Source organism: Sapajus apella, unplaced genomic scaffold (genome assembly GCF_009761245.1).
Source record: "Sapajus apella isolate SASKATOON/1434 unplaced genomic scaffold, GSC_monkey_1.0 scaffold8, whole genome shotgun sequence".
Classification (NCBI taxonomy): domain Eukaryota; kingdom Metazoa; phylum Chordata; class Mammalia; order Primates; family Cebidae; genus Sapajus; species Sapajus apella.
In genome coordinates, this window is record NW_022436948.1 from 10,995,494 (window position 1) to 11,021,204 (window position 25,711).

Below are 25,711 nucleotides of genomic sequence, written 5' to 3' on the forward strand. Positions count from 1 at the left end.
TTCTTTCTTTCTTTCTTTCTTTCTTTCTTTCTTTCTTTCTTTCTTTCTTTTTCTTTTTCTTTCTTTCTTTCCTTCTTTCTCTCTCTTTCCTCTCTCTCTCTCTCTCTCTCCCCCCTCTCTCTCTCTCTTTCTCCCCCTCTCTCTTTCTCTCTCTCTCTCCCTCTCTCTTTCTTTTTGAGATGGAGTATCCCTCTGTTGCCCAGGCTGTAGTGCAATAGCACAGTCTCAGCCCACTGCAACCTCCACCTCCCGGGTTCAAGCAATTCTTCCTGCCTCAGCCTCCCAAGCAGCTGGGATAACAAGTGCCTGCCACCACTCTCAGCTGATTTTGTTTTTTTGTATTTTTAGTAAAGACAGGGTTTCACCATGTTGGCCAGGCCAGTCTCAAATTCCTAATCTCAGGTGATTCATGTGCCTCGGCCTTCCAAACTACTGGGATTACAGGCGTGATCCACTGTGCCCAGCCTCTCCTGCCATTTCTATGCCTGCTTCTAGATTAAACTAGACCAGGTAAAGGCCTCCCACCCTCACCCCAGGTGAAAGGCCAGGGGCTTCTCCCCACACCCTCATTTGCGTCAACTTGGAATATTGAGCTCAGATCCAGTCACCACTCATCTATACATATCCTATCTGTCATCACTCATGTCCTATATATCTGGAAACAATTACATGACTGGTCTGGAGTTTCAGGTATGCATCAGATGTGTGCTTTCCAAATGCCTGCATCCCAAAGACTAGGAAGCAATGGGAACAGTCTTCTGAGGTTGTAAAAAGAGAGACCCAGGCTGGGGCAACAAGACTGAAGGGACTACATAAATGAGTCTTCCTTGCTGTGTTTCTGTAGTTTTGACTTGGCCAGAAGTGTTTGCCATCTGAATGAGAAAAACCATATATTTGCATAACCAAAACATTAGTGCAATGTGTTAAGCAGAGGCCTCCTTGACCTGCTGGCCAGTTGTGGTTGTCACTGTGCCCAAAACTCAGAAGTGGTTGCTTAGGTTGTTGGCCGCATCAACCTCCGAAGCCCTCAAGGCACTCAAAAGTATCGCAAAACAGAGAGGACGGGTGAAGGAGATTTCCCAGCCTTCTAGCCTTACTGCCACCCAGTGATAAAAGAGCAAGTAGCAAAGGAAAATTTTTTTTCAGTGCTCAATGCCTGGCAGTCATCATTTCCTTGCTCTGAGATCTGGGATGCCTCAGGGTACCTAGGCTGGAGGAGGTGGCAGCTACACTTCATTGTCATCGGTTGATTCATTCATTCTTAAGAATAAGACTTCTTAAGAAGTCTTGTTGACTGTCTTCTCAGCTCCAAGCACTTTTCTTGATGCTGGACAGTGAACAGGACAAAACCTCTTCTTTATTCCATCCACTCCCTCTGTCATTTGGAGGATGGACAACAAATACATAAACACAGAAATTAAGTAAGACAAATGCAATGGTGAAAAGAAACCCATGCATATGGCATGATAGCTGTGATGGTGCAGGGGTAGGGAGTGAGGTTACTTTAGCCACTACTTTAGTAGATGACAGAGCCATGAGAAAAACTGGGGGAAGTCAGAGAGAGGGAAGTGGTCCAGGCAAAGGAAAGCCTGTGAAACAGTCCTGAGGCAGGAAGAGCTTGGCACATCTGTGGGACAGACAGAGGCCATGGCAGAGCAAGCCGAGGGAGACAGGTGCTCCCAGGTCTAGGTGATGGGCTGGGTCGGTTTCCCCCAGGGCCTGGAATTTTGAGGGCCCTGGAAAGCCGTCAAAGTGTTTGGATGGAGAAGAGACACAATCTAATGTTTATCACTCGCTGGCTAATTGACTGTAGTGGGCAAGGGCAGAGCTAGAAGGATGGCCAGAGTGCACTGCAGTGTGACGAGGAGACGTGAGCTGCCCAGGAGGGCTGGAGAGGCTCTTGCTCTTTTCTCCCAGCCACAAACTCCAACCCTGAGAAGACTGCAGAGGGTTCCTCTATCCAAGTATGGGTTCAAATGCAACTGTCAGGCACATAACCTTGGTGGATCTCCCGTTCCTCTGTCCTCCTGTATACAAGATCTCCCTCCCAGGGTTGCTGTATATGAGATGTCTGGAATAGACACAGGTGGCTGCTGTTGTTATTACCTTGATTCCTCACATGATCCCCATAAATGTATTGTCGACATTGATTTTCATCAAGCTTTATTCAGCAAATACTTGCTAAGTACCTACTTTCTTCTCCTGGGTCCTGTACCACCACTAGGAGCAGCTATGTGCAACGAACCAGAAAGGGACCCCTTCCCACCTAATGGGATCACTTGTCCTGCCCCAGAGAACCCCAGCAAATGCTTTCTGTGCCCTCTCTGCAGGTCTTTTACTGAAATATTATGCAATATTTAAATAAAATGGCAGCATGAGCTCATTGGAAGGCTGAGGCTGGAGGATCACCTTGAAGCCAGGAGTTCATGGCCAGCGGGGACAATTAAGGAGACCTCATCTCTAAAAATGTTTAAAAATTAATGGTGGTGTGTATCTGTAGTCTTAGCTATTCAGGAGGCTGAGGTGGGAGGAGCTCTTGAACCCAGGAGTTGGAGCATGTAGTAAGCCACTGTTCTCGAGCCTGGGCAACAGAGCAAGACCTTGTTTCAAAAAACAAAACAAAACAAACCAATAGCATAACAATAAAAAAAAAAACCAGCATTTGAATTCGGGGTCATGACCAGCAGCATATGATTCAAGAGCAAGCCCACTCCGGACATGAGGCTGGCCTGGGTGAGCACTTAGGATGCCGTCCACTCAGAGGACAAGACCTGGAGTCTGTCCAGCATCTGAAGAGGGATTTATCTGGCACAGAATTACAGGGTTTCTTTCACTGGGGAAGAGCGAGGCTCCCTCTCTCACTGTCACATCCAGGGCTGGTAGCAGAGAGGACAAAGGGCAACCGACAGTGGCTTCTGCCTGCATTTAGCTTTGATTATACAGTTCTTGACTTCAGAAGGACGGTTCATTTGTTCTTAATTCCCAGAAGCCAAAATGAATTCTGTACCAGACAAAAATTACCAAAAGGAGAAAAATAGGACCTGGGGGAGTCCTGAGTGTCCCAGCTGGTGGGAAGAAGGTGGAGAAAGCAAGAGAAGTGAGAGTCCTTTGCTGGCTTGCCAGAGACTGGGAACCACACAGCTGCGGTTTCCCTGCGACGGCAGGCTAAGTGAGCTAAGAGGTCTGAGAACCCATTGGAATGAGAGCACTGAACTAGGCATATGGCGACTGTTCCAGCTAGTTTGTGGAAGCTGACTGCAGAGCCAATTTATGCAAATCTTGATTTGTTTAAAACTACATTAATCATTGGCTTGTTTCAGTGGTCAAGCTGGCCTGTGGGAGTTCCTCACACTGCAAAACACTGGGGCAGCCAGGCACAACTTGGTAGGTAATAGTTGAAAAGAAGGAGGAGGAAGGAGAGGCAGAAGGAAGGAAGGATGGAAGGAAGAGAAAAAGAAGAAGAAAGGAAAGAAAGAGGAAGTGGAGGAGCAGGAGGAGGAGGAGAAGGAGAAAACATAGACCATGGTGTGAGCAGAGGAAATTTGGTGAAAGGACCCAGAACCCTAAAGATTAAGTTTTAATCTTGCTAAAATGTATCAGCTCTGCTGCTATGCTTCGCAACAATGAAACAAACTCATCTCTCATGGAGGATGGCCTGCTGGAGACAGAGGCCTGGGGCACCTTCCTAAGGCAAGACTTCCAGACTCAGCGGAAGAGGTCACTCTGGAGAAGTGCAGGTCATCAAACAGAACACCATTTTTTTTTTCAAGGAACACTGACCTGGTCTCTATGAGAAAGTGATACTCTGTGTTTGTAGCCACATGTAAGCTACATTGAGAAACTGCTCCTGTGCCCAGGGAAGGAAGAAGTACCACCTTCTTCATCTATCCCATCCTTCTTTTCACAGTTGTAGAGTAGGGTTTGATGTGAGATATGCAAAAAATGACAAGGGAGGGACAAAGTTATAAACCTATCTGATGTGCTCCAAGTGGATTCTCTCTGTTTTCCACATTTAAAAGATTTAAGTGGTATGGGCAAGCATTAATTCCTGACGCAAAGTTTGATACTCAGTTCCAGAGATCATCATATCAAAGACAAGCAAAGCAGGAGTCTTGGGGCCTGGTCAGGAGCATGGCGACTGCACACAGAAGGGAGCACAGAGTGGGCCGGATGAAATGTCAGGAGCATGGGGAGCCACGCAGATCAGACCCCGAAATTAGCCCTACCTGCAATGTAGCCTTTAGTACAATCCAAGACAAGTTGACTCTTGAGATTCACGTTTAATTTGTGCAAAACTAACAGGCATAAAAGATTGGTATAGGATAATCTATTGCATTATCTTCTAAAGGTAGAGAGATTGTACATCTTACCTCTAGCACACACACATACACACATACCACCCCCAAGAAAATATAGAAGAAAGCTCAATGCTTCTGTTCCTTTTTCTTTAGAATTATAAGATAAGCCTGTTACATATCTTAAATCATCGATCCCATTCTATGTATATGCAAAAGAAGTTCAAAGGCTGACTTTGACAAAGGGTGTTTGGAGAAGGATGATAAAATGTGTCTGATAAAACAAACACAAAAGCTTTAGCAATAAAGGCCTACAAATTGGGAAAGCAGGACTTGGGCAGCAGGGTGTGAAACTGTGTTATCTACAGCTTCAGCATGAAAAGATAGTGGCTTGGAGCAGAAGTCTTTATCTGGCCTTCACAAGAATGGAGATTGCACCTCCCCCGACCCCACTGTCCACAAAACCCAGGAAACACCTTGCGGAGTTGATGCAATATTTGCTATCCCAGCCCTCGGTGACAGTTAGAATAGTGTTACAACATAAAATTGAGCAACGACCTTGCTGTATCATCCAAGACTATGTTTTACACTTTTTTTCCCTGAGTACATTTTGCACATTTTTTGGTTCTTCCCTTACTTTCAGTTCATATCATTAATAGGAAGAAACTTTGTCTCTTCTTCCTTTCCCATATAACTAAAAAATATCTTCCTGATTGACATTTCAGGCAGTAGATTAATAGTATTTACTTTTTGGCACCTTATTGCATTACTTCTTGAGAATTTCAAAGAATTCTCTGTATCTCTTCTTGGAGATGCAGCATTTCTCAGTCCAAATGACTTTTTTAGGGCTGGAGTTTAATTTATGTGATTGCAATCAGGAAACCACTTTGAAAGGGTAGAAATCCATTTAGCTTTTCATGAGCTGTAAATTTTCCGTAAATAAAATTTCACAAGACCCTCCCTTTTTTTAAAGAAGTAGCAAAACGGTTGTTGGAGGAGTGGCAGGGCATGGGGGTGAACCACTGATTTACAGATCAGGGGGTCCCAGATCAGCCACTGTTTTGGGAGCTTAGAAAAGCCACTCAATTTTCAGAGCCTTCTTTTCCCTCTATAAAATAAGTGGATTGTACAAAATGTTTGTTAAGAATCTTTTCACCTCTAAACAAAATGACTCCATGCCATTCCACAGAAGGATGGCCTTCAAAACAGCTTCACTCTGTTTTATTTCATAATAATCGTTCACTTCTGATGACCACGTTGAGCTTGGCAAAGTGCTTTGGCAGTTACGATTTAATTTGGTTTTCTTGATAACTTTTTTTAAATGACATGATTTTAGACTTGGCAAAGGAGGAAACTGAAGCACAGAAAGGTCAGGAGAACTTCAGAGAGCCACAGGGAGCCAAACATCAAGTCAAGTAACAAATTGAATACTAAGAAAATAAGACATTTTAGGCTAGAGGCTTTCGAACTTTTTGAATAGCAAGAAACAGTAAGAAGCAAATTGCATGCTGGGGCTCAGGGGAGATACATCAATCAAAAAAAGAGCTTCAGGAAGCAGTATTCACCCTTACTGCTTATGAAGCACTCTGTTTTCTAGTTATTCTGTTCTATTTCTTCTTCTTATTTTTCTTTTGTTATTATTATTATTAACAACCAATCTATGGGTCACAACCTGTGGTTTAGAAGTCACTTTTGAGAAATTTTCACATGGCAGCATACTTATTTTTGCTAAATTGGAAGTCAAGATCTACTTCTCCGTGCCCCTTACCTGTGGACAAATGCTAAGTGGGATTCTCCTGTTTAGGTTTTCTTGCCGTCAAGAACCTCTGAAGCCTGTACACAAGGAAAGTGCTGTCCTTAGAGTCAAGGTTTTTGCTGAAGGGGGCACATGACCTTCCTGGCTGGCTTTGAATACATGGTCAAGTCCTCATAAATAATGAACACTAATGACAATATCAAAACACCTATTTGCATTGTACCTTCACTAAAGTCAGAAGGAGAATTGGGGCTGCTCCTGCAAAAGGGCATGTGACTCTCTAAATAAAGAGCTTTAATGCATTTTATATTTAAACCATAAAGCCATGGGCTCAAACCCAAACTGAGATGGGCTCTGCTCCTTAAGTACTATTCTGGAAAAAGCAGTGAAATGTTTATCCATCTGTCTGGGTTCTGTGTTTCTAAAGCAGTTCATTTCCTTGTGCTACACTCTAGAGTGGGCCTGTTTGCAAATCCCCTTTAACTGGGAAGTGACTGCGCTTCAGAAGCTAAAGGAGTCCTTTAGGAAAGTCATTGTCTATAAAACGTATTCAATGAGAACTGTGAAGAACAGGCTTTTTTGGGGGGGAAGGGGGGATGTGTAATTCAAAGATGGTCTATGCTGTGCACTGAGTGGGTAAAATTCTGACTTTCATTCCATCTCTATGTGGCCTTGGGCAAGTTGCAGAACCTCTTTAAGCCTTAGGGGATAATAGTTCCTAACTTAACAGTATTAGCAAAAGGATTAAATGAGATAATGCACAGAAAGCCCTTGCCACAATGTCTGAAACTCAGAATAGCTCAGTAAATGTTAAGGACCTCTACTATTTGTCCACTAAAATTTGCTCGGTCATTATAACCCTATTAGTATAAATGAGGCTTTTGCTTTTGAGGAATCAATTCCACAGCTTTCTTGGTCCTCATGGACTAGCAACACTTAATGGATCCCATGAGATCAACCAAGCAGATCTCATGTTTTCATAAACCCCTAAACCTGTCAAAACCAAGCATAACCCAAATCTAATGCATTCATAGGCTGCTGTTCTGCTATCCAGGCTCTTCCTGGTATGATAAACTATTTTCTTGACCAACAGAGCCAATAGTGTATAAACTTATATATTATTTTTAAAAATGGAAAATTACCATATTTACTTTTGAAATTCCAAAACTTTGTCTCAAAGGGGAATTCAGGTTATTTTTCATAAATATTGAATCTCCTTCTCTTTTGTTCATATCAAAATAAACAGACCACCAGGAGAGAGGATTCTTGTTTTATAGGTTGCTATAGAGGAGTTACGTAAGGTATACTTACTTAGGACTTCAACATTTACAATTTTAAAGATCAGTAAAGAGAGGATGCTTTTTTCTAGAGAAGTTTTTATTTTTAGGTTCTGTAGGGAGAAAATCTACTTGATAAGTTTCAGATGATCAAGCATTTTCTAGATATCTATCCGCACTTAATTTTTTTAGATCCAGATATTTCAAGTTCAGTAAAAACCAAGGAAGTATTCACTTTTGTTGTATCCATTCTCTATAATTGAAGAATCAATGTGCTTTTATGCTTTCATGTAACTTCCTACTTTGTATCCAAACTTCCTAATTTTATTCATAAGCATTCTAGAACACTTTAAAGATAAGTTAACAGAATAACATTCTGGCTAAAGAACTTTTTCTCTTGCTGCTTTACCTTAAGGCAGTATCATGTCTTCACTAAAGGAATGTCTTTTGGGGGGAGTGTGATTAATTAAATCTATGTTTACCGTGATCAGAAAAGAACATCATACACAAAGGTGAAAATAAAGCTTACATATAACTTTATTTCCTTCTCATTCCCAGTAACAGAGGGGTTAACCTGAAGTCTTAATCCATTTCCACTCTAATTGGGAAAGATGGGTGGTGGGGAAATCATTTCAGTAGCAAAATGAAAATTGCTAGCCTGGATACGCCTGAGGCAAAAAGAAAAGAAATGAATTCTCTTGTGAGCTTGATTAGTGAGGGGGAAGAAATATCTACATCTTGCACTTCATTTCATGTCGTTGTTTAATTTGCCAGTATTAAATAATGACCTCCAGAGCACTACGTGAATCAGGAGAAGGGGGTGTGCAGGTCTCCTAGAGTGAGTTCACTGTGTACTGTGTCCGGGCGCTGTGTGTCCATCATTCAGCTCAATCAGGACCCAACTCAATTTGACAGCTCAGCTCCCAGGTGCAGATGTTTGCCGACTAAAAGTGGAGCCCCCACTGGCATATTTGGTAAACTTTTCTCTTTCCTCCTTAGAAGTCCACTTCATTATTTGGTGTCTTTAGTTAAAGAGAAGGCTAAACAAAGATTTCTATTTTAGAAGCTTTACATTTTCTGCCTTAAGGAAAAAGACTTGATCGAGAATATTTTTTCTCTAAAATGTGAGATGCTTCCTAAATTGAGAAGTTGTCAATTATGAACTTCCTAAAACAGAATGCTTTTGAAAAAAAATCTTAAAACTCACATTTATATAAATATTTGCTGCAGGCCCCCCTTGAGAACTTACCTAAAAGTGCTATATCAACCAATAATGCGTTTGAAATTCTCCTCAAAATCAGTATCTTCACATGCAATTGTTAAGATAACTAGAAAAGAAAAAATTGGGAGTGTGTTACAGTCACTCAAGATCAGTGCACTAATTGGTGAGTGGTTCAACTTGAAATGACCTACAATTTATTTTTTGGCTAATTTGTGGTATATTTTGATCAACTGTTCCTTTGCTCTGGCTCTTTTATAAACAAACAAACTACTCTGCAAAAATATGTGATAAAATTTTTCTAGTGCTGTTTGTATGTTTCTAATAATTTTTGGATGATCTCTGAATATAGCTTTCATTGCACGTGTAAATATAAATTAAAAATTAGCTATCAAGTCATATCTATTTTCAGATGTTTTAGTTTAATTTTATTAGAAGTCTTTTTCACTTTTTCTCTCTACCTTTCAGAAAGAGAAATCTATAGAAATAGCACCATTTTTTATTAAAAATTGTAGCGAAATTTGCCTTTTTAGAAAATAGATTTAAATGGTAGCATTTTTCTAAGCAAGTCCAAAACAATCGTGTTAAAAAAGTTTAAATCTCACTGAACTATTGCTTAAGAAGTAGACAAAGATTTTTTATGAGAAGTCTCCACAAAAATGTTTGCTATTCCATTTTAATGTATTATCCATTAAAATTCTATCATTTATTAGATATCAATTACATAATATTAATAATGTAATCTGAAAATATATAACCATTACAATACAGATCTTAACAGTTTCGTGAAATTTAGAAAATGTAATTATGTAATCAGAGAATGGGATTATTGCTTCTGTTGTTGCTGACTTTTTCCAGCTGTTTATTATTTCCGATTACAACATAAAATTTTAAAATTTTTGTAGACTATAGCAATTTCATGACCCCATAAAAAAACAGCATAGTGGGATTCTTTTCATATAAAAGTCTGTTTTCCAAATTTGAAGATAACAGGATTAATATGAAAGTATTTGCCGTCTTATCTGATGCCTATAGAATACTTTAAGGCTGATATTTGGCAAAATTTATTATTTAATTGACAAATGTAGATATATCAGTAATTCCTTCACAGATCAAGACCTTGTAAGTAAGACTAAGACCAAATGTCAGATCACGGTCTTACTCTTGATTCTTGAGTAGACTTTCTATGTCCCAAAACAAATAGGTGATTCAGCACCCATAATTTAGTGAAAGCTTCTATAGTCCTTTTCTAAGGATTTCTGCTATGTTTATGGAAAATTTCTCTATAGTCTGTATGGAATCACAAATAGAAAAAAAATTACTTTACTAAAAAAGTCACAAATTTGAGGTAGTAACAGTTGTAATAATAATAATGAACCTTATCTGTTTATTGTATAGGAATTAAACTATATTGTACATCCATATTATTTCTTAAGGTATTATTTTATAATATCATACATAGTGAAACTTCACTAATTTGGTAGGTGTGGAGTAAACAGAATTAATGAAAGAGCTTAATTTTAATATTTTTAATGATTATAATAATAAATTATTATGGATAACGCTGAGTAACTGTGTGTCTCTTCTCTATTTTCATGTAAATTATAGAACACAATAGCCATGTGTCCGTGATTTTCTAGAAGATGCAGAAACTCAGAGTTATTTTTTTTTTGTATACTTGTTTTAAATCATATCTTCTTGAATCTGCTTTTTAAAATAGGCAATACCTACGTGAAATTAGAGAAACCCTATGTGAAATGGTAAAGTCCTTAAAATGTAATGTCTCTAGTTGATTCTGGGCCCTCTTTTTCCTTCCTGGCCCCTTTCCACTCGAAACCCAAGTTCACTCCAGCCATATGCTAAGGTGGGTAAGCACCAGACCCACATAGATTTCCCACAATTCCAAGTGGCATTTGCATAAATGTTCCAGGAGCTGGAAAGCCCACCTTGTCCAAGCCTCTTGTTTTGTGGATGAGGAGCCTGAGGCTGGGGCAAGGTAATTAACTAACTTGCTTGCATGGCTAGTAACAAACTTCCTACAGGTTCCTCTACCTTATGAGATAGTGAGTACTCGTGCACTCAAATATACTGGGGTTCATGTTAATTGCATGAATGAATATAGTCATCAATAACTCTAAAACTTAAATTTTGACTTTGGAATCTGAGTGAATGATTACCTAGCTACTATTTGAACATAATATGTGTGTATGTGGATTTCATATATATATATATTTATATAGAATATAGATGTATTTATGTCTTTATAATATATATTAATGTCTTTACTCCAAGTAGCTAAGAATTAGTTGCCCATGTAGAAATTTGCTGTTTCAGCCAGCCTTGGGGAATTTCCTTTGCCTGTCCTGTACCCACCATTGTCCACATTTAAGCTTTAACATAGACCTGCCCACTGCTCTACCAGCTCACAAAGGGTCCTCTTATCAAACTGGTCTGCAGTCAATCTGCTACCCTCCTTCCTTCAAGAGCCAGTTAAAATGACTCAGTTATTTTTAAACACAAAAGTTGCATAAGGAAAAATAATACCTTCCCATTTCATAATTCTGCTAGTGAAAGAGTAAATTGTAAACACAAGGAATCTGAATAAACTATTCCATTTGGGAAGGAGCATTTGCTGTGGGATGGCATGTGGCACATGAGGAACAGGACCCCTGCTTTTAATTTATACGTTCATTCATTTCTTTTTTACTCTACTTAGAAAAACCATGTCATGTTTCTAATTCATTGTGGTGGAAAGAGCTTTAAATATATTAACTAAAATGCCTCAAATAAAGAAGATTACAAAAGAAAGCAGACTCCAGAAGTATTAGCAGCTTTATAGACTCCGCATCTATCATCCACCAGAAAATCTTATTGGTGTGACATTCACCAATTAGAGAACTCAAAGCCACAGAAAAGTCCCTAAACTCCCGTCCCTGGAGCACAGTCCATTTTCAGATGCTCCACTTGGATACGTTCCCATAATGCTTAGCTGAAGGATATCACTCAAAGAGAAGACGGGCTTCATGTGGGGAGTGACTTCTCAGTGTATCTCTTAAAATGTGGAAAAGGGTCCACACATCAGCTCCTTAACCTCTGTATTCAACCCATAGGACTAACAGATAGAAACTGGTATGTTTGCCTGAAAGAGACAGCTGGACCTTCAAGGGTTTCCATCAGCCTTTGAGAATCAACACTGGAAAGCAGGGCCAGTGGTTTCTGTTATTAACCTCTCGCATGTTCCCGCTCCTTGGTTGTTTCTTCTGATTCAGATGGATTCCATAGCTTAGACCAATAGCTGCCTCCCTGAATTGAACTATTACTGTGCTTCAACTGGTAGATTGCTAGAAAACTGATACATTGAGTGGTTTTTTGAAAAATCTATACACTATTTTTCAAAATAAACCTGTTTATAGGAATTCCTATTTGAGAGTGAGTATCGTCTAACTGGTTGGAGATTCTATTTTAAAATCATTGCTTGTTAAAAATAGAACCTCCAATTCTGATCCATAATGCTTATATTTAAAAATCTATCAGATGTGTTTCATAGGGAACCAGTTTTTCTGGAAAAGAAAGGGACAGGAGATGCTTATGTAATATTGTTTCAGAGCTCAAAGAAACCAAAGCACTGTTTTATAGGCTGAGCCATCCATGGGTGGTGAACGTTAGGTGGAAACAAACAATGTGTGAGATTAACTTGCGGCCATGCGTGGCCATAAAAATGTATTAGTGGTTAGTAGGCCTTTGCAACTCAGCTATTGCTGCTGCTGTGTGTGTGTCCTTCCGCCTTCGAGTCAACCAAGTGATGCTGTAATAAAAACCCTGAACTTTGCTTCAGGACAGCTCAGAGGGAAAACATGAGTCAAGAAAGATGCACTGTTTAATGGTCCTCACTAACAGCAGTTTAAAAACAGTGTCACTTGAGCACTGCAGACTAGTACCAAAATCGCTATCCCAGGTGAATTGTGTTTTGAGTGGTTCCTGTAGAACTGTGCTGTCCAATATGGTAGCCACTAGCTCCAAGTGAGTATTGACCACTTGCAATGTGACTAAACCAAATTGAGATGCGCTGTACATGTAAAATACACAGAGACTTTTGAAGACATAGTACAGAAAAAAGAAAAACATAAAAAAGCTCATTAATAATTTTCGTATTGATTACATGTTCAAATGACAATGTTTTAAATAGATTGAGTTAAATAAAACATATTAAAATTTATTTTGCCTATTTCTTTACTTTTTTAACGTAGCTATTAGAAAACCTTAAATTATGTATATGGCTCTCATTATATTTCTATTGGACGTGCTGCTCTGGAATAAGAAAGAATGTCCACATGATTTTTGTTTGTTTTTGTAGAGATGGGGTCTTGCTATGTTGCCCAGGAGGGTCTCAAACTCCTGCGCTCAACCGATCATCCAGCCTTGACTTCCCAAAGCATTGGGATTAGAAGCTTAAGCCTGTCCTCATGGTTTAAAGGCAACTTGTCAGGATCTAACAAGGAAATTTGACTGGTAATATCATAATGTTTTGACCATTTTGCGGGCTGCTGGCTACGCCTGGGCATGCTGCAGGCAAACTGCAGAGGCTCCAAACGGGACAATTACTAAATCTTAGTGTCTCCATCTGTAAAGTGAAGGGATTCATGATCGACCACTCACTGCTCGAGAATTAAATGGGATACGTATGTGAAGCGACTTCCTTGTGAGGTCTGCTAGAAGATGTACTGGTGACTTCTATTACCATAGTTGTCTTAGTCAGCTCAGGCTGCTATCACAAAATACCACAGACCTGGTGGCTTAAACAGCAGACATTTATTTTCTCACAGAGCTCTGGAGGTTGTGAAGTCTGAGATCAGGGTGCCAGCATGATTGGGTTCTGGTGGAGGGAGGGTGAGAGAGAGAAAGAGAGAGAGGGAGACCAATCTGGTCTTTTATTATAAGAGCATCAATCCCATCATGAAGACCCCAACCTCATCAAAATCTAATCACCTCCCACAGACCCTACTTATAGCAGCACATAGAGGATTAGGGCTTCAGTGTGAATTTTGGAGGGATACAAACATTCAGGCCATAACAACAACTTAAAAAGTCTAATCTCCACCGGGTGTAGTGACTCACACCTATAGTCTCAACACTTTACGAGCCTAAGGTGGGCAAATCACTTGAGGTCAGGAGTTTGAGACCAACATGGACAACATGGTGAAACCCCGTCTTTACAAAAAGTACTAAAATTACTGGGGCATGGTGGTGCGTGCCTGTAGTCTCAGCTACTTGGGGGGGGAGGGGGGCTAAGGCAGGAGAATCATTTGAACCCGGGAGGTAGAGGTTGTAGTGAGCTGAGATTACACCAGTTCACTCCAGCCTGGGTGACAGAGTGAGACTCTTTCTCAAAAAAATAAAAATAAAAAAATGAAATAAATAAAATAAAAGTCCTATCTGAGATACTGGATCCTCGCCAACTCAGTGCAGACCTTGAACCTGCAGCAGCAGGGGCATCACTGGGAGCTTATTGGAGATGGAGAATCTCAGGCTTCTTCCCAGACCTGCTGAGGCAGAATCTGTAGTTAACCAGAGTCACAGGGGCTCAGATACACGTTCACTTTATGCGGTGCTGCCTAGGGAATTTAAAGGTGAGTAAAATACAGCCTCACTGGCAAGGTGTTCACAATCCACTGGTTGTGTGTTTGTGTAGAGTAACAGTGAATCTAGAGAAAATAAGGCAATTATCTAGTGGGCTGTGAGGAGACTCAATAAAAGGTACCCCTACTCTCCAGTGATCCAGAATTGACAGTGAGATGACAAAGGAGTCAAGCAGATGGAGGTAAAAATATCAGCTTTGTCACTGATAGAACTTTTGGAGAGCTTGGCTTAGGTGTGTGGCTTCCTGCCACTGAACTCCACAAATAGGGAGACTCGTTCACCAATACCCAAGCAGTGTCTCCCCAAAAGAATAAGGAGAGGGAAAGAGCATGCCCAGGGTACTCGCTTTTTTATTTTTTGCTGTCAAACGAGCAAATTACCAAGCTTAGCAGCTTAAACAAATTGAGCACACAGTTCTGCAAGTCAGAAATCTGGTGGGACTGTACTAGATTCTCTGCTCAGAGTTTCACAAGGCCAAAAATTTAGGGATTGGCCATCCTGAGTCCTTACCTGGAGGCTTTAGGGAGAAATTTACCTCCAAGCTCATGCAGGTGGTTGGCAGAATACAATCTCATGTGGCTGTAGCATGGCGGCCCTCATTTCCTTGCTGACTATAGACCAGAGGTTGCCCTCAGCATCTAGAGACTGCTCTCTAGTTCTTGCAAATGTCTGCTGTAACTACAATGCTGACTTCACTTCTGCCCCAGACTGAGAAAACAGTTTTTAATGGTCTCCTGTGATTAGATTAGGGCTACCAGGAAAATTTCTCTGTTGCTTGAGTCAAAGCCAACTGATTAGTAACCTTAATTACATCTACAAAAGATATCTTTTATTCCACGTACTATAACCAGAGCATAATAGCGCATCATATTCCCAGACCCAGTGATGAGGGTGGAAAGTTTGAGGGGTTCCTTTTATGCTTCTGCCTTCTACAGCTGGTTTCTGCTTCTAACACTACTAACCAGGCAATTCAATCGTATATGGTGGAGGAAGAATGAAGATGTAAAAAAGGTCAAGAGTTTTACACTAAGGAATGCTGTTCCATAGAAACCTGAAGCCAAGGAAGGGGTGGTCCCACCACCTCCTCTCACCCGCCCCACCACCTCCTCTCACCCGCCCCACCCCCCAATATACTTAAATAGCTATAACCCAAAATACATTATAGTTCAAGTCACACAGGAGATGTGGAGATGATGATGAAGCATGTGATTGGTCTTTGAGAGGCAATTTCACCCGAGGCAGAAGGATCTGCCCCTCTCCAAGATGAGGACAGGAAAGGTGGCTCTTAGTCCTTCAGAACTGTGCTAAAAACCTTCCTTTGAATTCCAGATACCCAGGAGAACACAGTCAGCAGAACTATGGTGTGGGAGACTAATCTGGAAGTACTGTATACAGTTATATAGGAACCCCATTTTTAGGAGATCTTTGTAAGAAATCTGCTGAGAGCTGATGAGAACTTGAACCAGAATGGCGTCAATAGGAATTGAAACAGGGGCTGAATTGTTATCAACCAAAGAAATCCAGAAAGAACACTTGGCAAAAGACTGGATGAGGGCAAAGATCAACCCATGGACCCAAGTCTGGAAACTGAGAGAATGATGGTGCAGTGGGGGAAATGAAAGGAAGACCTGGGTTGAGTGGAAGCTGATGAATTTGATCTTCAGTAAAATACACATGGCAAACACTAGTTTTCTCAGGTTGCTTCCACCGTACACACGTGCACACACATACATACACATACACCTCTCAACATTGGTCTTTCCCTTCCCCTGCTACCCCCCCAGTTTCCCTTCCACCTCCAACAAGTTTCAATGTCCCATTCCCTACATCCCATTCACTTTCTACTCTCTGCTCCATTTCTGCTACCACTCAATTGAATCCCTTTTGGCAAAGGTTACATGGCTCTGTCTGTAGACAAGTCCAGTGGAATCTTTTCAGTTCTTACTTCCATGGTGCCTCTGTGGCCTTTGGGACATGTCTTTCCTTCCAAAGCTAGTGTTTTCCTTTATTCTTATTCCTTACTCTCTCCTCTTTCTTTTCCTAGCTCCATCTCCTTAGCTGCTCCCTATTCTGCCCACCCCTGGCATGTTGATAATCCCAGACCTGTGAATGGTCTCTTCTCACTGGAAACAGTCTCTGAAACTACCATAGATAGTTTGATTGTACCATAGATACAATCTGAAACTACCATAGATAGTCTGAGGATGTTCAGCTCATTATTTCTACATGAAAGCTCTCCCCAGAATTTCTGTTTTCCCCACCAGCACCACCTCTTCTGTTCTGGGCATCCAAAGCTCAGAGAGACATCCCGATGTCTCTCTCTGCAAACCCACTATTTCTGGTCTTCTCTACTACTATTAATGGGCAGATGCTGGGGAGACTCCTCCCCCTCCCTCACCCCAAGCCCCTCTTCCATCTCCATTGCTTCTACCTTAATCCAGATCCTCATGACCTCTTCTCTGACAACTGCAGTGGCTCCCCACTCCTCATCTCTACACCCTCCAATTCACTGAGCCACTGTTGACAGATTTATTTTTCTAAAATATATATTAATTTTGTTATTTCCCTGTTTGGCTTTGATAGATCAATTTCCCTCACATTGAGGTTGACATTTCCTCAGGTTGCATGTGCTTCCAATGACCTATCTATGTCCATGTATCTGTGAACTGTCACACTCCATCACCCACCCCCCCGAAACTGTTCTCAAACCTATGCCCCAACTGTACTAGAACTAACACAGTGATCTGTTTCATAGACTCACGTCCTTGCTCATGATGCTTCTTCTGCCCCGAACACCATCTCCCCACCCCGCCGTCACGCCCCTAAACCCCTCCTCTAGTTCTTGGAACCACCTAAAAATCTACCCAACCTCCAAGAATCAAGTCAAACATCACCTCTGCCAGGAAGGAAGTCTTTCCTGAGCCCACCAGGGGCTGCCGGCCCCTCTTCCTCCTACTTTCCCTACCACCAGTTCCCAGGGCCCTGGACATGTGTCCCCCAACAGCCATAACACTTCTTTACTCTCATGTTTGTCCTTTGTCACCAGTGAGGCTAGCACCTTGCCTGGGACAGAAGAAGTATTCAAGGAATGGGGCACAAAAATAAATAATTGTGATAAAAAAAGGAACATAGCTTACTATGCATGTGGAACCTATATGTAGATATGAATGTCTGTCTGTGTATATGTGGTGTGTGTGTGTGTGTGTGTGTGTGTGTGTGTGTGTTTGTGTGTGTGTCAAGACTGATGTGAACTTGGGCAAGTTTCCTGAACTCTCCAAGGGTGAGGTTTCTTATCTGTAAAATGGGGATAGCAATGAAGTTGCTGTAAGGATTAAATCAGGAAAAGTATGTAAAAGCACTTCTCCCATTGCCTGGCATATAATTGCATTCAATGGCAGATGGAGGGAAGAGAGAGACAGCATGCAAGTGAGCACACTGGAGGAGGAGCTACCAGATTCACTGTTCACTGTCATAAACACACACAACCTCTCCTCTCTTGCAGTTCACGTTCTGGCGTCTTTAGCAGCTTCATGGGCAAATCACTTCAAACCTGCACAGATGCTACTTCACCTGGGCAGCAGTTTCTCATCCCCTGCCCCTCCCCCCTCCCCAATTTAACCACATTTGCTGTGTTCTCAAGGCTGCTGATACACAAGGAACTGAGAATAGTTTAATAGTACCAATCATATTTTTCAAAATCCACTCATTTTTGCCCTTTTTGATTTTAAAAAATCTTGGCTTTTTCCTCAAAATTGCTGAAATATTAGGTGTGTAAATGAACCTGTGTTTTCTTGCTCTCCTATTCCAATTTCTTAGACTCAGACAAGGAAAAGCTTCTCTGGGTCTCAGGAGAGGATTTCCAGGGTGCATGGTTCCACTGGCTGTGCTGTCTGGTCAGCCTTATCGTTGTGGATTCCACACCCCCCACCCCACTGTCCCAACACCCATTAAAACTGAGCTGACAAGACTTCAGGATACATTTGCTGTTTCTTACCTTATCATTCACAATTAGTGCAAATGATTATCTGTCTGCCTTGCCCTTTAAGAAGAAAACGTCATAGAATCATTTTATCTACTTGTAAACCACAATCTTGGGATTCTTTTTTTTAGGATGGTCCTTTGAGACCATACATATTAATTCCTTTAATATTTCATCATAGAGTAGTCCTTCAGAACCTCTTATTTTACTTGTTCCTTTTGCTTTGGCAAAAATATAAAACCAAAGGAGCTGCAAATCTTGTTTTTCTGCCTGATTAAACAGCATCTGGAAATCTGAAATAATTGTCTCTTTTCTTATTTTAAAAGATTTTTTTAAAAACACACAGTATACTAAATATTGTGGTGTGGAGTTGAAAGCTTTAGATCATCATTTGAAATGCTCAAATCCTGTCTTTGAAAAACAGTATTTCCTCTTCATTACTCAGTGCTGTTATCAATATACAAGACTGATAATTTCAAATTCACGTTATATGTAGATATTCAAAAGACGGAAAAAGAGCTTCATGTGACTTTGCTTAATAGGTTTACCTATAGTTGTAAATGCAGCAGTATACAGTAAGTGATCCATATTTGGGAGTTATAACAATTATTTCTAATAATAATTGATATAATCTATTATTTAATTGATATAATCTATTAGAACTTGTGAGAGGTTTAGATGTAAATAATCTGCCTGCCTAGCAAAGGGAAAGGAAGGAGAGTAAGCAGGGAAAAATGTTTCCAAAATGTCCTATCATTAGAAGTAAATGGTCATAAATGTTTTTGCATTCAGTTAGGGTTTGGTTTTAATTTCACCTTGAATTCCTACACCTTCCAAATGTATTTTAAACCCTTCGCTAAATAAATCACATTTTCATCACACACAGAGCTTAAAAGAGGTGATTCTACGACAGATATTCAGTATTAGCTAGCAATGGAAATCATTGGTTGAAGGTACATAAAACCACGTGCATATGTAATAGTTTTTTAATTTGGTGATTTACTATTTTAAGTCATTTTTGTGTCAAAGCTATAAAAATCTCCAGTGCTAAAAAGTGTGAAAAATGAGTTAGAAAAAAAAAAAAATTGGGGGGAGAATTTTTAAACTTGCATTATTTTTATGTTCCTACTTTCTATTATTTCAGAATGCATACTTGGAATGAATCCTTCTAGAGACGTCCACGGTATGTTTCATTCCAAGTTATATTTTTAAATAAAATATGCACATTCAGATATGTTTCTATGATTTTATATCTATGTATCTGTATGTATAACCTGTGATATAATTTAACCAAGTAATTAAGGCTCTTTTTGCTGATTCCAAAATACTTAAAACCAGTTCTCCATGTTGTAGATGTTATACCATAAAAAATATTTCAATGAAAGCTTAAATGATACCCTCAGTTCTACAGCGTTTACCACAGGTCCTTCTGCTATTAAATGCCTCTATACAACTCTCTAAAAACAAAATAGAGCTTGGCTTCTGTTGCAGCCCAGTTTATTACCTCTGTTATAGCAGTGGTAATGCAAAATTTTTATAAGAGTAAAATGTTTACTAAGCATTCCTAAATTTAAAAAAGATTAATTTTAAAATGTCAACTTGCTACTTGTGAAGTACACAATGGATTTATGAAGTGAAAGTGAAATAATGACACATTAACCATAGCATCCCACAGAAACATTCAGATGGAGGAAGGACGTAATGGAAGAACTAAGGGCTCTGCTCCCCATAGTAATTAGATTTGAAAAGTGAAGTAATCTCAAAGCCACTTCAGAAGAAAAAAATGTTTAATTAAATTCCAATGTTCAAAACTGGATAGTGTGTATGGCAGGTGATTTGTACATACATGTTACTCTTCATCAAAATTGTTTGCCAACCCTGTGACATTAATACAAATTGCAGCTATTTGGTCCAAAACCATAGCAAGATACATTCTCTATTTTTAAAAATGTAAATTGGTCATTTAAAATAGAAATAATTCTTTTAGAGGTATTACATTTTTACAAATGTAATTTGGGAAATATCATATTACTCGCAAAGGGTCATTTTAAGAGAATTGTTGAGATTCTAATTCCATCTTTATGCATATTTTCGGGAGGCTTTTGAAAGAGCAAAAATGTAAAATATTTAGTTATTTTTCTGAGACCACCTACAGTTATTTTCCTAAAGTTGGAGAAAAACGTCAATGACTGTTACTGTTTTCCAATGAAATTATTTTTCTTCCAACTAACCAAGTACTATTTTTCGAATATACTGCAGAAATTTACATTTCATTCTGTTATGAGCCTTTTTCAATTCTCCTCCCTCCCTCTTCCCGAAACAAATTTAGAAAAATCTGTCACGTAGCATCCACCAAACCTATCGCTTCGTTGCATTTTTTTTTTTTTTTTTGTAATTTTGCATTATGACAAAGGCAAATTCTAGCATTACTCCAAGGAAACACTGGGAATGAACCTGGTAATGCTTCCTTTCCTTTCTCCCTTAAGCAAAGGAAGGGGAATTCTATATTGCCGCTAAAGTGAGCGCTGTTGGTGGAAAGGAATTCCTCATTTTGCACACGCTGTTGCTGGCCTTGAGAGTGCAGGCTCGGTGAAATGCCCTTCAGACTAAGGGGTTCCCTGTCCCCCGAGCCCGAGCCTCTTTCTATTCAATTCATTTTAGAGTCTCAGTAAGGAGGGGCAGTGGTTCGTCTGTTTCTTGTTTTCAAGAGCGCGCCGCAGCGCGCACTTACAGCCCGCGCAGCTCCAGGGAAACCCAAATGCCCGGCAATCCCAACGAGTCAAGGCACAAAAGCTTTGGCTGCTATCAGCTTTTTGTCGGGCTTCAAACTCGGGATTTATCGGTTGAATCAGTTGAAACTCCTAGCTGAGCAGCTCCCACGACGCAGCCTCTGAAGGCTAAACGCGGTGCATGCCCGGCTGGGACCAACTTTCCTTACTCTAAAAGGGAACTTGACTCCCTCCCGGGAGACGGCAGCCCACGTCCGACTTGCAGCCCCTCGCAGGGTTTAGGGTTTTAGGCAAGTGGCCCAAGATCCAGACGAGCCTCCCTGCACCTTTCCGAGAAGCAGATCTCCCGAGTCTGCTATTTCCCTTGGAGTCAAAGCCCACTTTCGGAGCCACCACACCCTCGTGCTTCCTCCCACATCTCGAGGGTCCAGGGTATACACTTGGGGTGGCCCCAGGAGTTCTGGGTGGGATCTCGGGGAAATGCATTCGAGCCCAGGCGAAAAGTTCCCCTTGCCCAGAACTTGCCTCTAGAGTGGGACGCGTCCGAGCCCGCAGGCAAAGGCGCAGCGGCCCTGACGGACGGTTGGGCGGACAGGCTGGCGGGCACGATGAATTCTGCCCAGGGACAGAGTTAGAAAGTGGACGTTTGGCTGGGGGCTGGTTACAACCGGAATTAGGCTTAAAAAATCATTTTAAAAAATAAGAAGTTTTCTGAGACCCCAGGTCCATTGAAACAAATCTGCACTAGGGTGCTGGCAATGCCCAGGGTTTTTCCTGCGAGAAAGGAGCAGGGGGAGACCGGAGGGGGCGGAGGCCGCGGGTCGCCAGCCTTAGCCGCGAGAATCGGGGCTCCGCGAGCATCGACAGCCCCGAGCCGGCCGAGGCAGGCCCCAGGTACAGGGGCTTCGGGAAGAGACTCGACTGGGCCGCACAGCCAGGAGAGTCCCAGTGGAGGCTCCCCAACCCGGACGACTGTGACTCCAGATTGGAACCTCGGAGACGTGTCGCGGCCGTTCAAGCTCAAGTGGGCTCTGGCGGCCGCTTCCTGTCATTTCTCCTCGAACTCCAGTTCTTCCTGGGCGACCCGAAGGCCACGAGGCGGGCCGCAGAGCCCCGCGCCGTCGGGGGTGTTCCGGGCGCACCGGGGACTGCGCGCGGCTTCCAGCGAGGGCGGCTGCTGCCCCCTGGCGTCCTCCCGAGCCCGCGGCGCGTCCCGGCAGCTCCGCGCAGCCCCAGCCCGCTCGAGATAGGCCTCCACGCCGCCCAGCCCCGGCCCCCTCCTGCGTCCCGGCCCGCGGCAACAACTGTCCCGCCCAGGGACAGTCCCTGCGTGGCAGCGGCCCCAGCACCCCAGCCCTGGGGGAGGGAGGAGCGGGCGTCAGGGGCCCCGTGGGGTTGGGCGGGGGACCCCTGCGCGGGGGAGCTGAATTGAGGGGCTCCGCGGGGACTGCAAAGAAGCCCGCGGTGGAGCTGGGCTCTGGGTCACATCCCAGGGATGGAGGAGAGGCCCCGGTGGGGGGACTCGTGGAGATGTGAGCAGCCTCCGCGGGCAGAGAGCCCCGTCGGGTGGGGTCGGAGTTGGCCGCGCGCGCCGGGCCGGGGGCGGGGCCCTCGGAGCTCCGCGAAAATGCCCGCGGCGCCGCGGCGACCGAGGCAGGGGGAAGCGGCCGTCCGCGCGCGAAGCCGGGGTGGGTTCCGCACTTAGGGCGGCTCGCGCGCGCGGGACGGGGAGAGGAGCGGGGTCCGTCTCCGGGGAGCCGGAGGGGAGACGCGGGGCCCGGGAGGGCTGTCCCGCCTTTGCGGGGGCCGGCGCTGCGAGGCTGCTTTCAACTTTCTTTCCATTCGCGCGTTCTTGGGGTCTTTTCTGACTAGGAAACTCCTCGCGGGCCGCTGGCGCACGCAGCCAGGGTGAGGCGCGCGGCGGGATCGAGCCGTGGCCCAACGCAGCGGTGAAAAACAAACACCCTTTACAGAAACCGACCCGAGGGAAGCCGCTGAAAGTAAACGACACGCGCGGACGCCGTCCGGCCTCATGCAGGGAATCAGCGCCGCTTCGCCGCAGCTGCCAGCCGGGCGGTGTAGGAACGCAGAGCGACTCCCCCGGGCCCCGCGGCCGAATCTCACCCCCACCCGGGAAACGGAGGCCTGGCCCTGGGCGCCGCGCAGGATCTGGGGCCGCCGGCGGGCTTCAGTCCCGGTTCGGGAGCCTTGCGGCGGCCGCTGGCCTGCCAGCAGCTGGTCTCGGGGCCCGGCCCCTCCGGGCGCGGCGCGCGGGCCGGGTCCTCCTCGGGCCGCCCGGGCCTGCCTTTCTCTTCCCAGGTCTCGGGACCGCGGCCGCTCGTGAAGTCGCAGAAGCCCGCGTGTGGCTGCGGGAAGGGGTCGGCACTCGGGCGGGGCCCGGGGCCAGGATGCGGGCGTGGGTGCGGGGGCGCGGGGGTAGCCGCCGACTCCCCGCCCGGGCTGCGTACAGTAGCGCGCGGCGCGGCGGCGGGGGCGCGCGGGCCAATTCCAGGAGCCGGCGGCCGCGAGCCGCGCCCTGGCTGATACCGGAAAGGCCTGTGATTGGCCGCCGGCCGCCCCTATGCAAACGAGCTGAGGGAATGGAATTCCTCCGGCCGGGCTTACAGTAAAAGCACGTTCATTTCCAGGCACTCTCATTCATACAGCCAGCGGGCGCGGGCGGGACGGGCGCCCCGCGGCCGGACCCAGCCAGGGCACCACGCTGCCCGACCCTGCGCTGCCAGGCACTTCTTCCCGGGGCTCCTAGAGACGCCAGAAGGAAGTCAACCTCTGCTGCTTCTCCTTGGACTGCGTTGGACCTTCCTTTTTTTGTTTTTTTTTGTTTTTGTTTTTCCCCTCTTTCTTCCTTTTGAATTAACTGGCTTCTTGGCTGGATGTTTTCAACTTCTTCCCTGGCTGTGAACTTTTCCCCGATTGTGTTCCTTTTACAACTGCGGGAGAAAGTGCGCTGTGGTCCGAGGCGAGCCGTGAAGTTGCGTGTGCGTGGCAGGGTGCGTGGCAGGGTGTGCGTGCGTGTGTAATCCGAGCCGCCCGGTCTGTTTCGATCTGCGCCGCAGAGCCCTCCCTCAAGGCCCGCTCCACCTGCTGCGGTTACGCGGCGCTCGTGGGTGTTCGTGCCTCGGAACAGCTAACCGGGGGGCACTGGGCGAAGGTGGAGGAGGATCGTCTCGCTGCTGCCCGAGTCGAGGCTGAGTCACCCAGCTGATGTAGACAGCGGCTGACTTCCGAAGAGTGCGTGTTTGCGTGTGTGTGACTCCGCGGCTGCTCAACTCCCACCAAACCACAGGACCAGCCACAAACTTCGCCAACATCCCCAAACGCGAGTTCGCAGATGTGGAGAGCTGTAGTACCCTGAGTGTCATCTACTGGGCCTGTTTCTTCTTCCTTTATTATTATTATTAAGATTAGCTGAAGATATTTGAAATGCTGAATTTTCTGCACTGAGCATTTTGACAGAATTCATTGAGAGAACGGAGAACATGAGTACTTCTAGTTCAACCCTGCTCCAACTGCTGAAGCTGATTTTCAAGGCTACTTAAAAAAATCTGCTGCGTACATTAATGGATTTCTGTTGTGTTTAAATTCTCCACAGATTGTATTGTAAATATTTTATGAAGTAGAGCATATGTATATATTTATATATACGTGCACATACATTAGGAGCACGACCTCTGAATGTCGCAGCTCTTGCTTTTCAGGACTGAAGCCAGTTTTGCATGATAAAAGTGGCCTTGCGTATGGGAGATACTTGTGTTCTGTTGGGACTTTAGACAAAACTCACCTGCAGAAAGCTGACAGGCACTAACTACTGGGACTTCCAAATAATGTGTTTGCTGGTCGTTTTACTCTCCGCATAAATATTTTAGGAAGTGTATGAGAATTTTGCCTTCAGGACCTTTTGTAACAGCCAAAGACTGAACTTAAAATTGTGCAAGCAAGACTCGAAGAAGATAGTATCCACTTTTTAATGCACTAAGCGGTCGGTTGCTAGGAGCCCATCCTGGGTCGGAGGCCGATCGGCAGAGCCAGAACTGCCCCCCCCCAACCCACCCTGGACTGTTAGTAACTTAGTCTCCCGGGTCCCCTAACCAGTACCCCCCTCCCCCCTCAGTAATAAAGGCCTCTGAACTTGTATGTTGGTCTCCCGGGAGCTGCTTGCTGAAGATCCGCGCCCCCGTCGCCGTCTGGTAGGAGCTGTTTGCAGGGCCCTAACTCAATCGGCTTGTTGTGATGCGTATCCCCGTAGATGCCAGCACGAGCCGCCGCTTCACGCCGCCTTCCACCGCGCTGAGCCCAGGCAAGATGAGCGAGGCGCTGCCGCTGGGCGCCCCGGACGCTGGCGCTGCCCTGGCCGGCAAGCTGAGGAGCGGCGACCGCAGCATGGTGGAGGTGCTGGCCGACCACCCGGGCGAGCTGGTGCGCACCGACAGCCCCAACTTTCTCTGCTCCGTGCTGCCTACGCACTGGCGCTGCAACAAGACCCTGCCCATCGCTTTCAAGGTACTGGCCCGGCGCGGGTGGTGGGAGGACAGGCGGAGGCCGGCGAGGCCCGGGGCGATCCGCGAGGGCAGCGGCGGGGCGGGCAGGGCTGGATTCTAGAAACTGGCCCCGGCAGCCCCGGGTCCGTCTTCCTAGTTTGGGATGCGGGGGGATGCTGTGTTGCCGTGGCGACCCCTCGAGAGGGACTCGTCTCCGCTTTTTGGGGCGGCCTTCCCGGGAGGGCTGAACACATCAGGATGACCCCAAATACATCCACTGGGGGCCGGTTGGGACCTCCCTGGCAGGGGCGTTAGCTTTG

The 25,711-nt window shown here is 44.4% G+C and overlaps 2 protein-coding genes across 5 annotated transcripts in view; one reads left to right on the plus strand and one right to left on the minus strand.

Annotated features, from left to right (window-relative positions):
* Window positions 1–25,711, plus strand: part of RUNX1 (RUNX family transcription factor 1) — a 258,174-nt gene that overhangs the window by 139,346 nt on the left and 93,117 nt on the right. For all 4 annotated transcript variants that reach the window (XM_032276945.1, XM_032276947.1, XM_032276944.1 and 1 more), the window contains exons 3-4: window positions 19,308–19,346; window positions 25,160–25,413. In XM_032276945.1, coding sequence (XP_032132836.1) covers window positions 19,308–19,346; window positions 25,160–25,413 — 293 coding nt within the window. The remainder of the gene's footprint in view (window positions 1–19,307; window positions 19,347–25,159; window positions 25,414–25,711) is intronic.
* LOC116550847 (translation initiation factor IF-2-like) lies at window positions 22,457–25,164 on the minus strand. Its single transcript, XM_032276948.1, has one exon. It carries the CDS (start codon window positions 23,548–23,550, stop codon window positions 22,594–22,596), a length of 957 nt encoding a protein of 318 aa, XP_032132839.1. The 5' UTR covers window positions 23,551–25,164; the 3' UTR covers window positions 22,457–22,593.

Bases quoted from the DNA above. Each gene is read 5' to 3' on its own strand.
- LOC116550847 (XM_032276948.1), bottom strand. From the start codon at position 23,550: ATGAGAGTGCCTGGAAATGAACGTGCTTTTACTGTAAGCCCGGCCGGA.